Raw genomic sequence first — 14,347 nt, 5'->3', positions numbered from 1 at the left:
AATAGGAGATGGAGGCTGCTTGTCTCGTTACACTTGGAACAAAAGCTTTGTTATCAGTTTCCCCAGGAACAAGACGCACACTCGAAACGTGTTTTACCGACCTCAAGTGCAGTGTCTTCTGGACAAAAGGGTCTCGATACATTGATTTCAGTTTCAGTAAGAAATCTGATCAAAGAAGGCAAGGCAAGGCAAGTTTATTTATACAGCACAAGGCAATTCAAAGTGCTTTACAAAAAACGAAAGACATTAAGCATTAAAAAAGAAAAGCTAATAAAATAATAAACATTAAAAGAAAAAGTACATGGATAAAAGTGACAGTGCAGTTTAAGATATGAATAGTTCAATTAAAAGCAGCGACAAAAAGAAAAGTCTTCTTGCTGGATTTAAAAGTAGTCAGAGTTGCAGCGGACCTGCAGGTTTCTGGGAGTTTGTTCCAGATGTTTGGAGCATAATAACTGAACGCTGCTTCTCCATGTTTAGTTCTGACTCTGGGGACAGAGAGCTGACCAGTCCCTGAAGACCTGTTTTAGGTCAACCCTTTTGGTTTCAGCCTACCATAAATACATATTCAAATGTTCTCTGACACCAGCCATGTTCTGAGCAGTACATATGAATTGTTGACACAGGGTCCCACTGCTTATTAGGATTACACCGAAATAAAAACAACCGATCAATAAATAGTTAAAGTCCATTCAAAAACTTGCATGCAACCAATGTAACGACTTAGTAGTAGTCATTCGTATGTGCATTCGTCTGGTTCACGTCAGTTTATCCTCCGTCTCCTCCGTCTCCTCTGTCTCCTCTGCTCTGAGACAGTTTGAGGACAAAAGCAGAGTTTACTACGGAGTCATTTTACAGACAGGTAACGTTTCAAGGACAGGGTGTTTGACAGAAAAGGAAAAATATAAATATATATAGTGATTCTGAAAGTATCCGCTGACACACACACACACACACACACACACACACACACACACACACACACACACACACACACACACACACACACACACACACACACACACACACACACACACACACACACACACACACACACACACACACACACACACACACACACACACTCAGAGTTTCCACCATGCTGCGATGCATCACGGCCTTAACCCGATAATGACAGGGTGTTAGCCAACCTCTCTGTGTGTGTATAACTGTGTGTGTGTGTGTGTGTGTGTGTGTGTGTGTGTGTGTGTGTGTGTGTGTGGACCCTGTAATAATAACCCTGTTCCTCCCTGTTTCTATACACTCCTCTCTCCACCCCAAAACTCTCAGAAGGACCAAACGTATAAATAATCTCCGATCCGACCGTCTCACCAGCATAATGAAATAATAGATCGATATGCCACACACACACACGCACGCGCACACACACACACACACACACACACACACACACACACACACACACACACACACACACACACACACACACACACACACACACACACACACACACACACACACACACACACACACACACACACACACACACACACACACACACACACACACACACACACACACACACACACACACACACACACACACACACACACACACGATGATCAGGAGAGAGGAGATGCTGAGGAGAGATTTAGAGCTACAGGTGTGTTCTAATTGATTGACAGGTATCTCAGCCAATCATTACAGGACACAAAGTTTCCTTATTTCCCTTTTCTTCTTTTAGCCGTTTTCTGCTTGTGTTATAAAGCTAACATGCACCAGATTCCAGATGACTTCCTCCACCAATATGTCTTCTTCTTCTTCATCTTAAGAAGACTGATATCATCCCGCAGCATTTCAAAGGAGTCAATAATATGTCCTTCAACAATAAAGACGTTGTAACAACTTCTCCGTCCTCTCTGTCCTGCAGCCGAAGCAGATCGGGGATGATTTCTGCGGCCTGGTGCTGAACCAGCCTCTCGGGGGTCTGCGGGTCATCGAGGGCAGCCCGCTGTACGAGGACCGCACGGAGGGCATGGGGGCCGTCGCCGCCTACATCTACGGAGAACACACGGTGGTGTTCGTGGGGACGCGCAGCGGGCAGCTCAAGAAGGTAGGAGGGAGCGAGGGGGCGTGTGAAGCTGCTGTGTGGGGTTTGGTCATAGGAGTCAACATGTCGATGTGTCCTTGGGCGAGATACTTAACCCTGAGTTGCTCCCGATGGCCAACGGTGTGTGAATGTTAGTTCTTAGGCTAAGGTACACTGACTGGGTGTGAAAGGGTGAATGACATGTAGTATGTAAAGCGCCATTATACTTGGGACATGTTTCCACCACTTTTGGAAATGGCCATTCTTTGTCCCCACCACTTTGCGTTAGGATAACTTGTTTTTAAAATGTTCTGAGAATAGAAAAGGTAGACAGAAATGTGTATTTGCACAAGAGAGTGCATTCCTGACACGTTTCATATTAGTAATAATTGAATAGAGAATAGCTTTGCAGCAGCGTAGCATCGTTACTTCTCTAGTTGTCAGAAAAGCTGGGCCCTTAATGCAGAATAGTGGATTTTTAAATATGATAAAAAGTCTCCCCACCTCTTTTTCCGCTGGGTTTGATTGGGACATTTCTCCACCACTTTGCATTAGGATGAAGGAACATCTGGACCATCTGGAGCACTGTTCTCACTCTGTGGGTGTATTCCTGGTGCAGTTTGGACCGGCGACACGTTTAAGATTAGTAATAGTTGAATAGAGAATAGCTTTGCACCAGCGTAGCATTGTTACTGTTCTAGTAAAAGTATTGAAAGCATACTGTATGTATGCATGTATTGTTTCCGTGTCCCCAACACTTTTTCTAACTAATGGCGCGTTTCCACTACAGCGCGGAGCGAGGTTTAAGCGTGCACGTCCCGTTTGTGGTTGCGTTTCCACTAGGCGTAGTTCACTTCCGGCTAGCGGGTACTTTTTTACAGTTTTCTGGCCCTCCAAAATCGAGGTTCTTCCCGGGCCAACAACCGGGCTGAGTATGCTAACTAGAGAGAGAATCGCTACAACAACATGAACATATTTGACCGTGATTAAATTGTAATACACGTTTCAAAATGATGCCGAAGTAACAACATACTGATACCGGTTAGTAAAAAACATGAATTAATGCTTTGACAAGTCTGCAGACAGACGGCAGGCGGAAAACCCTTTTTTTTTTAAAATGCATGTTTTCTGAATGGAGATCAGCTAAGCTAATGCAGTATATGCTCCGACCGTCCACACTCACAACAACGGCCTACAGACATAAATAAACCAGCGACTGTATTCTCCATGACACAGGCAGTCTGTGGTTTGTACTTGTTTCACTTCTGTCTAGTTTCTGAACAGATATGAGGAGCTGTGAGCTCTGAGGGCTAAGAGCTAACGGCTGATGTTGGTTTTGTGTTTCGCATTGAAGATGACGTCACGGCTCCGCCTACACTGCGTTACTATAGTTACTGCCCCAGCTACTAAACTGTAATGGAAATGCAGCATAAAGTGAGCCTGGCCTAACGAGACCTAGCCATACCGTACTAAGCCGAGCGAGGCCCTGCAGTGGAAAAGCGCCATATGTGACGCCCCTGGGTGAGATTGTGAGGAGAAAAAAGCGTGAAAAATATCATATTTGTGTTTGAAATCTAAGTTGTGCAGTTTTCCAGGTGCTTTGTGGTGTTTAGGAAGGATGAGTGTTTTCTCGAGGTGCTGCTGTCTGTGCAGAGAGGAAATGGTCGCATACATGTTTGAAAATCGCTTTCGAGCAGGGGCGGACTGGGACTAAAATGCAGCCCTGGAAACTGACCCAGTCCGGCCACATGAAATGTCAAATGTTAGAAATCCACTGTTTATTATTTAAAGTTTTACGTCCGATTCGCTCCTTTGTTCCTCGCTGTACACAGCTCCAGTTTGGGCATTGGCCTTTCATCAGATTTCATTTTTAGTTGCTGCTGTAGCGGAAGTTTAGTACAATTATTTTTGATGAAATACTCCAAATCTCCAGCCTCCACAATTGCACTTGCTTCAGTTGCTTGCTACTTTTTAAGGGCGGTGATGACAGTTACAGTACGAACTGAAGTTGATGCGATTTGATTGGATTGTGAGGCATGACGTGAGCGTCATCTGATTGGTCAATCCCTCCATTTATTTTCACCAAGGGAAGCCAATTTCGGCGGGCCTCCTCTCGCAACAGAGAGTGCAATCTACTGTTTCACTATAACATCTAGGGGGGCGCTGTTTCACTCTTCGTAAAATACTCAGAGAGAATGGGGGAGAGACGGGCCGGCAGAATAATTACTGAAACTAAACGAAGTGTTTTTATTTATTTATTAAAATTATAACTACAATCCAAAAAACAGGGGAAGCCGGGCTTCCCTTGGCCTCCAGGAGAAAACGCACTGAGTTCAAGGGATAACTCTCACCCACCTCTTGCTCTTGCCCTGCTGCACTTGTATGTGCCAGTTGAGCTGGTTCTTCCACCGGCTCAACTCTGTCCCTCATCATGAACGCAGGAGGCTGGCTGTATGTCTGAACTCGCGCCCTCATCATTCTCTTCATCATCTTGCACTTGTTTTAAGCTGCTGCCAAAAAGGTCTGTCAATTTGCGACATTGATACGCTTCACCTGCGAGTGACTTCACCTTTTTCTCTCTTGCCTTCTCGGCCCCACCTTTTCGTTTTCTTTGATTTGTATCCATGTGTTTTCATTCTCCCTGTCTGCCGCAGCGTCTAATCCCTTCTCTTCGTGTGGCCGGTCTTTTTTCTTCTTCGTGTGTGATCGACAGATAAGAACCACACAACTGCATTAGTGGCCGCTGTCGCCCTCTGTCGGCCGTCAGCGCAACTTAAATGATGACGTTAAACTATTTCTTTTTTTTAAAGGGCCGTTCTCCAGATTCTGCAGATGGCCAGTCCGCCCCTGCTTTCGAGTGTTTCCATTTAAGGAGCGGGGGGGGGGGGGGGGGGGTAAATCACTGCAGGCTGTTTGGTGTGAAAGGAAGTAAAGGAACAGCTTGAGCTTCCTGTCTCACCTCCACCTCTGAAGTCTGGTTGCCATCTCTCACGACGTTTAATTAACTGAAGCATATGAAGCGTTTGCGTTTTTGATACCCGAGAGTATTTCGCTTGAAGCTGATTTTCACTGTTGCTATCTGCTGATTTACACCTGTGTGCAAATCTGTATTCACCATTTCCAAGTACTTCGAATTTCTACTTTATACTGAGACGAGTTCAGTTCAAAGAGAGTCCACACTTCACTGTATCCTTCATTTCATCCCAGTAAATAAAACGTGTGAAGAAAGGGACGTTCCAGCATTTAGCATCGACTCAATAATAATAGTAATAATAATACTCGTGTATCTGATAACTGTTTCATTTCTTTTACATATTTCCTGCTGCCTCTCTCCGTGCTCCGCGCTCTCTCTTCTTCATATTGTTATCTGAAAATAATCCGAGCGGTGTTTTTGTTTCATAACACGGCAAACAATCTGTTCATATCCAGGGTTATGTGCTCACTGGTGGAGCACGGGGTGCAGCAGCAGGTCTGCGGAGACCCCGCCCCCACCTTTATAAAGTTGTCTGCTTGGTGTTATTTCTCAGACTGTCTGAGGAGCGTCGCTCGGAGACTGCTTAGTGTCTCCTTGAGTCTGTTAAAGACGACAGGACACACTCCTCCCCGGAGGATTTACACTCTTCACTCCGTCTGCAGATGGCTTCACCGGGTGGAGAGAACTCAAAAGCAAAAGGACAGAAAGCAGATGTGATGAGGGACATTTTCCACCTGGAGTTTTAATCATCTTGGAGCCAAGATTACTCCATAAGTTATACACCAACCTATTCTGCTCATTTTCAGTGTGTAGCGTCTCTACTTTAAAGAGTCCTCTCCTGCTGATGTCCAGGTGTATATCAGTATGTAGTGTCTCTACTTTAAAGAGTCCTCTCCTGCTGATGTTCAGGTGTATATCAGTATGTAGTGTCTCTACTTTAAAGAGTCCTCTCCTGCTGATGTCCAGGTGTATATCAGTATGTAGTGTCTCTACTTTAAAGAGTCCTCTCCTGCTGATGTTCAGGTGTATATCAGTATGTAGTGTCTCTACTTTAAAGAGTCCTCTCCTGCTGATGTTCAGGTGTATATCAGTATGTAGTGTCTCTACTTTAAAGAGTCCTCTCCTGCTGATGTTCAGGTGTATATCAGTATGTAGTGTCTCTACTTTAAAGAGTCCTCTCCTGCTGATGTTCAGGTGTATATCAGTATGTAGTGTCTCTACTTTAAAGAGTCCTCTCCTGCTGATGTTCAGGTGTATATCAGTATGTAGTGTCTCTACTTTAAAGAGTCCTCTCCTGCTGATGTGCAGGTATATATCAGTATGTAGTGCCTCTACTTTAATGTTCAAAAAGCTCTGCTCTGATTGGTCAGCTGACCGGCTCTGTTGTGATTGGTCAGCCGCTTAGAGATGTCCGGCCCTGTACACTCATAGATCGCCTTTTTATGATTATTTTTGACGACATCTTGCCTTTTCCTCTTAAGCCACAAAGTAAACATGTGATTGTAATGAAAGTAAAATAGTATAATTTTACTAAATCTCCAATTTCTTTCATCATTAAGAGGCACCAACTTCCTCCAAAACAGACCCTTCACTTGATTGTTTCAAAAGTAAATTCACTTTGAGGTCATACTCTTTGATAAGACCCTTTTTTATTCATCTAAATTAACATTTTCAGCAGGATTGAAAGACAAACTTAAAATAGACGTATTTGGCTTTATTTGAATCATACAGTTAATAATCTTAATTTAACACGGATAGAAAACTTCATTTTCCGGTTGAATAAATCCCAAACTTGTACACACACGTCTTCCTCTGCACTTCACACACATTCCTGCACACATCATTAAAATAAAAAGCTGCTTCACATTTGACACACAATCGTCTCCATTTTCCAGCCCGAGTGAAGGATGAATTTTAATTGCCTGAAAACAAAAAAATGGAGGCTCTCGGCGTTCGACCCGATCACCTCTCCTCCCACGCAGCTGCCGCTTTAATATTCCCCGAGATATTGCTCCAAACCAGAGAGAGATATTCCTCAAACCCGGAGAGAGATATTGCTCTGGAAGCGACCTCTGATGGAGGGGTAGCCGGAGGTGGAGTCTGTGCCGGTGTTGTGTCAAATTATGCACCCCCGTTGTGAAATGCACCCCTTGACACAAGAACGCGCATTTGAATATATAGTCTATTTTGCATTCATTCGTCACTTATTTTTCAGTTAATTTTTTATTTAATATATGTTTTTATTTAATTGTGACGTCATGTCTGTATACTTTTGCTTGTACTTGTTTATTTTCAAGTGCTTGAGGGTGGGATTAATATAATTTTTCTTTTATTTTGGGGGGTGCTTTTTATGAACAGCCTGGTTGCCACGATATGCACCCCTTGCTATCTCTGACAATACACGTGTCACATACCTGAAACCCGCTCCATTTATTGGTACTAGTCCGACAACTATACCCTCCAAAGCGCTTGAGGGTGGGATTAACAGAAGCATCTTGTTTTGGGGGGTGCTTTTTACGGCAGGCCAGGGGGTGCATTTCACGACGGGGGTGCATCATTTGAAACAACACCGGGAACAGCACATCGGTGGTTTTCTGGTTGTAGATGCTAGCGGACTTGTTCTATGTTTAGTGAAGCCTCCTCCTCTTCCTCATCTTCCAGCCTGGTCCAACGAACGCTTTGAAAGCCAAGCAAACACTCTGCTATATAACATGTCCAATATTATTATTTTTTATATATGTGCTATAGGATAACGTGCACTTAGGCATCTGCCACTACGTTTATTTGCTCTACTAAATACTGTTAATATTTACATTAATTATGTGTCCGTCTATACTTCCTGTAGTTATTGAATTGCTCTTTTTACTGCATTTTTATTGTACAGTTGAACTAGTATGCTGCTGTGTTTATTGTATCTGTGTAACCCTGGCACAACAATTTCCTTCGGGATAAATAAAGTCTTATCTGATCTTAATAATCTTCATACATCTTCAGTTTTTCATCATTAAGAGGCAAACAGTGGTTTTCCCTCCAAAACAGACCCTTCACTTGATTAATTCAAAAGTAAATAACTTTTAGGTCGTACTCCTTGATGACACCATCTTTTATTCATCTAAATCAACAATTTAGACTGAATTTAAAGACTTCATCATCTTAAATAGACATATTTGGCTTTATTGGAATGATACATGATTCAGGAGATATTCCTCCAAACCGGAGAGAGGTATTCCTCTGGAGGAGACGTCTGATGGAGGGAGAGCCGGAGGTGGATGTTTGGTTGTAGATGCTGGCGGGGATACTCTTGTTCTATGTTTAGTGAAGCTTCCTCCTCTTCCTCCTCTCTGAGTCCAACAAACGCTTTGAAAGCCAAGCAGACGTTTGGAAACAGCCGAGGGATTACAAACGTCCTGAGGGCTGAAGACCGCGTCTGAACGTCTGAAAACCAGGACGAGATTTAGTGGAGACTGGAAGCGTCTTTCATGTTTTGTATCAAGGCATTACAAATGTACTGGAAGAGGATGTGATATTTAGGATCAAGAGTGAACAAGATATATATATATTCTGCCAGAATTGCGACTTTAATCTCAAAAACTGAAGAAAGAAAATTAAAAAATGCCACATGTGGCCCTAATCCTCTCCCGTACAATTAATTGACATTTAAAACAATTTTTTTTATCTTCTATCAGATGGATTTCTTTACATTTGTTTCTTCCATACGGTAACTAGTTTTAATTAAACACTGTTGATATCAATGCTGGAGGATTTTTCTATATTCATTTAAAAAAATGTAAGCAAAAACTAAAATATAGAAATGTCCCGCTATTCTCTGTTTTATGTTATCCATCCATCTTCTCCCGCTTCTCCGTGGTCGGGTCGCGGGGGTATCAGTTCCAGCAGAGAGCCCCACACGTTCCTTCCCCCTCATCAACCAGCTCTGACTGGGGGATCCCAAGGCGCTCCCAGGCCAGCGAAGAGATATAATCCCTCCACCTGGTCCTAGGTCTACCCCTTGGTCTCTTCCCAGCTGGACGTGCCTGGAACACCTCCCTAGGGAGGCGCCCAGGTGGCATCCTAACTAGGTGCCCGTACCACCTCAACTGGCTCCTTTCGACGCGAAGGAGGAGCGGCTCAACTCCGAGTCCCTCCCGGATGACTGAACTTCTCACCTTATCCCTAAGGGAGACGCCAGCCACCCTGCGGAGAAAACCCATCTCGGCCGCTTGTATCCGCGATCTCGTTCTTTCGGTCATGACCCATCCTTCATGACCGTAGGTGAGGGTAGGAATGAAAATGGCCCGGTAGACAGAGAGCTTTGCCTTCTGGCTCAGCTCCCTTTTCGTCACAACGGTGCGGTAAAGCGCCTGCAGTACCGCTCCCGCTGCTCCGATTCTCCGGCCCATCTCACGCTCCATTGTTCCCTCACTCGAGAACAAGACCCTCTTGACTTTATGTCATAATAAAGTAAAAGTCTATATATTTTTTTTTTTTTGGACGTCAATACAAGACATTTAAAAACACCCCCTGTAGTTTCTTGAGATTGTAATTGACATGTCTGGCACTCTATATAACCCATGATTCTTTAACAAATGCAGACAATAATTGGCATTGCCTTAAATATCAAAACATACTCATTAAATAAAATAAAAACGAGACGACAAAAGATATTAAGCTTTAAATCCAGCTGTTATCAAATAAAATCCTGCTATTTCCATATATGGGCGTCCATTTCCTGTCCCTCCTAAGATTTCTCCCATTAGAGGTTTTATTCATCTAAATGGAGTCAAAGGACACATGGTGCTGTGTGCCGTATATGATTTGTGATGTGCGTTATAAATACAGTTGACTTCAGGTTCAGGCAGGAAGCTGCGTGTTTGAGGTTAAAGAAAGACGGAGGTTAAAAGAAACCAGCATAATATATATTTCCTCCATACGTCCTGACCTCCTCCATTAGTGGGTGTTCGGAGCAGGAATAGGCGGACATATTTCAGGCTCTTTTTCTGTGTGTTTTCTATAGTAGTTATAAGCCATTTTCATCCGGTCAGAGGTTCTCCTTCATGCATGTACAACAGGACATCGCTTGGGTAGAAAACGTTCTTATTTCATGGGATTATTCAGTTTAAACCAGTGTCACACATATCAGGCTTGTGTTGGTCATGTTTTTGAGAGATGTACCGTATTCGGTAGACGCTTACGGAGAGGAGTGTCCAAAATGTTGCTTTTCCGTCATTATATGTCCTTTTTATATCGCTGTAAATAAACAGACAAAGCTTGAGTAATCTCACACAAACATTTGATGTCCCAATAGTCCCTTCAATAGTGTTTTATTGTCAGAGTTTATAGATTTTTTATCTGTATATCTTCTACTTTTCAATGCTGCTTTAATTCTACTTTGAGATGTTTCAATTCTTATTTATTTCTACTCTTTAATTTCTACTTATGTGCAAAACCTTGTTTGTGTGGGATCAATAAAGTACCTCTTATCTTATCTTCGGCACCTTAGTTAACATGTGTGGAGGAATAACGGATCATCTCAGAATATCTACATTAACACACGGTTCATCTGGACATTTGATATTCAACAAATCCACACACGTATTCATCATGACCGCATGTACAGTGTTTAGTAGACTCCACATATTGTTGTTCTATCTCTATTTCTGCTTTTTCCATATCTTATGGCATCACATAAACCCTTATTTCTTAATTATATTGTGGCACTGTTGACGGAGCTTGGAAACGTATATGACAATAAAATCAATCTGAACGCACTGAAGTCGCCTTTTAATGCTTCTATTCTGTAGATATTAGATGTGTTTGTGGGTCATAATCACGTCATAGTCACGTCATAGTCACGTCATAGTCACGTCATAGTCACGTCATGTGGGTCATAGTCACGTCATAGTCACGTCATGTGGGTCATAGTCACGTCATAGTCACGTCATGTGGGCCATAGTCACGTCATGTGGGTCATAGTCACGTCATAGTCACGCCATGTGGGTCATAGTCACGTCATAGTCACGTCATGTGGGCCATAGTCACGTCATGTGGGTCATAGTCACGTCATAGTCACGCCATGTGGGTCATAGTCACGTCATAGTCACGTCATGTGGGCCATAGTCACGTCATGTGGGCCATAGTCACGTCATGTGGGTCATAGTCACGTCATAGTCACGCCATGTGGGTCATAGTCACGTCATAGTCACGTCATGTGGGCCATAGTCACGTCATGTGGGCCATAGTCGCGTCATGTGGGTCATAGTCGCGTCATGTGGGTCATAGTCACGTCATAGTCGCGTCATGTGGGTCATAGTCACGTCATAGTCACGTCATGTGGGCCATAGTCACGTCATGTGGGCCATAGTCACGTCATGTGGGTCATAGTCACGTCATAGTCACGTCATGTGGGCCATAGTCACGTCATGTGGGTCATAGTCACGTCATAGTCGCGTCATGTGGGTCATAGTCACGTCAGAGGTGTCATTGTTTCCCCTTTAATGATGTCGCACAGTTGGTGAATCTGTTTCTCTGCTTGTGTACTGAGGTCAGAAGACATTCTTTCGTCTGTACGTCTAGCCTCCCCCTGTTTCTCAGTGGCCGCTGTGATGGCGAGAGCTCGGGACTCTAATGAATTTAATTTAGGGAACGAGGGTTAATTGGTCATTTGGCGAGGAGGCCAAAAGCAGAGACTGTCAACAGAACTATAACACAAAGAGCTCAGTGGAACTGCTGGGATAAAGCCAATAAATAAAGAGCTGTGACAGAATTTAAAGCCTCAATAGACGAGGAGTCAGATTTGATTTCTTCTGAAAATGTCACTTTATTTGTTCTGTTTCCTCGTAACTCTAAATCTAATCTTCTGATTTTCCTGGACTGAAGATGATCTGTGGAGCTGAAACCAAAAGAAAACATGACCTTTTACTTATTATACTTCACAGGCAGACAGGCGGGACCTTCAAACTTGATTTACAATTATAAAAGCTGGAATAAAAATCTCCGTGTTTTGGTTCTAACTTCAGTGTTTTCCCCAAAGCGGAGTTAATGAAGGTCAGCTGAACGTGTTCTCACATGATGCCCAATGCAGTTTGGGTGTATTTAAGTAAAGTGGAGACTGTCGGTTTCCCGCAGTAATCTGATTTCTGAACGTATATGAGGAACCAGGGTTTCCATAATTCAGGAGGGGCAATAGAAATGCTATGGTTTTAAGGTGGTATTCTGTCTGATTTTACACCGTTTTAAGGTGGTATTTCTGTCTGATTTTTGGACCGTTTTAAGGTTGGTATTTTTGGACCGTTTTAAGGTGGTATTTCTGTCTGATTTTGGACCGTTTTAAGGTGGTATTTCTGTCTGATTTTGGACCGTTTTAAGGTGGTATTTTGGGACCGTTTTAAGGTGGTATTTCCGTCTGATTTTTGGGACCGTTTAAGGTGGTATTTCTGTCTGATTTAAGGTGGTATTTCTGTCTGATTTTGGACCGTTTTAAGATGGTATTTTGGACCCGTTTTAAGGTGGTATTTTGGACAGTTTTAAGGTGGTACATTTGCCAGGTTTCAACAATTAAAGGTGGTATTTAGAGACGTCTGGTTTTTTGTCAAAATCAAAGTGTTGTTTCTTGAGTCATAACTCAGTAAAATGCCAACACACATAGATTCAGCGTGACTTGCACTTCCCCGAAGAGATCATTACATCACATTTAAATCTAGACTAGCATTTGCTTGGAAATGAAAGATAAAAATGCTTTTTATTGGATTGTATTTTCACTTTGTTACATCAATTGTATAAGAAAATGCTTTGTTTCCCTCATCCAGTATAAATATATCCACTGAAGTGAAGATAACTATTAGATCAAGTGCAGTCTGAGTAGCCTCTTTTTTTTTTTCAAACAATCTTTTTGGCCCAACGTGCAATATACATAATGTATAGCAGAATATTAATGGCAATAAGAAAACTACACTTGATAACACATAAGATATAACGTGTTAGTTTAAAAGGTGCACGTATTTTCAAATTGTACCACACACTGCACGGCTAGCAGTTTCCAACCTGTTTCCAGTGTGTATGCTAAGCTAGGCTAACCACAACCAGCTCCGTGCCACAGACATGTGATTCCCCCCCAAATGTCAAACCATTTGAACACAAGTCTAAACTAGTGTTAAACTAGCGACCCTTGCAGTATCTCGCCTCCTCTAGTGAGGCATTCAAAGGCTGTAACTCTCAGTGTGTTGTTTTAGTGCTGAGAGGACGTTTCCCTCCCCACTCGTTCCACACGGAGCCTCGGCTGCTCGCTGCGTGTCTGACAGGAGGGACAACAAGTCGTAACTCAACCTGTGTGACTTTATCTGCGTCTGTCAGAGTGCTCTCTCCTCTTCCTCCTCTTCTCCTCTCTCTCATCTTCTCCTCTCTCTTCTCTCCATCCATTCTCCTCCTTCACTCCTATATCCGTCCATCTCCTTCACTCCTTCACTCCTCTCCGTCCATCTTCCTCTTCCTCTCCTCTCTCCTCTCTCCTGCATCTTCCTCCTCCACTCCTGTCTCCTCTCTCTCCTATCTCCTCTCTCTCTCTCCGTCCATCTTCCTCCTTCACTCCTGTCTCTCCTCTCTCCTCTCTATCCGACTGTGTCCATGAGGTTTTCAACTCAATTCAGGGTCTTCTGACTCTCTTGTATTCGCCTCTAATGAAGAATAACCATGTTGTAATCTTGTTGATTGCACACGATCAGGTTGTTGACTTTCTAAAACATTTACACATTAAGATTGTTAATAAGTAATCATCAGTAATGTGGATATAATGGCTTGGTGAGTTACGACGAATAGGAACATCACAGTGGACTTCGCAGCTTGGAGACAGCTTTAAGCCGCATTAAGAGATCCTGACGAGTGTCTTGCTTGTACGATATTTGAAGAAGGGTTTGGACCTAATCAAGACGTTTGGCCGGTTTTAAGGCTATATTAGAATCACTTTGGACAACTTCTTAGGAGGTATTTTTCAGACTTTGAAAACATTTGAGGTTGTATTTTTGTTTAGATTTAATGTTGGACAGATTGTAGAGTTGTTAAAGGTGTTAAAAAACGTTTTTAAAAGTTGAAGCTGCTATATGTGTCAGAATGTGGACTGGTTTAAGTATTGTTCAGATGTCCGACTTGTTTGAGGCCGGTGGTATATCTGTCGGTATGCCGACTTCAGTCCTGCTCGTAAATCAAGTCTTCACATCATCATTGCGTTCTGTAAAATGAGAAACCAGCCTCCTCGTCGGGCGCATTTTTCCAGATGCAATTCAGTTATTTCTGGCGTTGAAATCAGAGAGGAACTCCCGCAGAGTGTTTAC

At 43.0% G+C, this 14,347-nt stretch overlaps 1 protein-coding gene across 1 annotated transcript in view; it reads left to right on the top strand.

The window, feature by feature from the left end:
• Nucleotides 1-14,347, top strand: part of plxna3 (plexin A3) — a 151,380-nt gene that overhangs the window by 47,869 nt on the left and 89,164 nt on the right. Inside the window, 1 exon segment of the mRNA XM_034087271.2 lies at nucleotides 1,892-2,074. Coding sequence (XP_033943162.2) covers nucleotides 1,892-2,074 — 183 coding nt within the window.

This window comes from Pseudochaenichthys georgianus, chromosome 7 (genome assembly GCF_902827115.2).
Source record: "Pseudochaenichthys georgianus chromosome 7, fPseGeo1.2, whole genome shotgun sequence".
Taxonomy (NCBI): domain Eukaryota; kingdom Metazoa; phylum Chordata; class Actinopteri; order Perciformes; family Channichthyidae; genus Pseudochaenichthys; species Pseudochaenichthys georgianus.
Note: the sequence above shows the minus strand (reverse complement) of the source record. Positions and strands in the feature narration are given on the sequence as shown.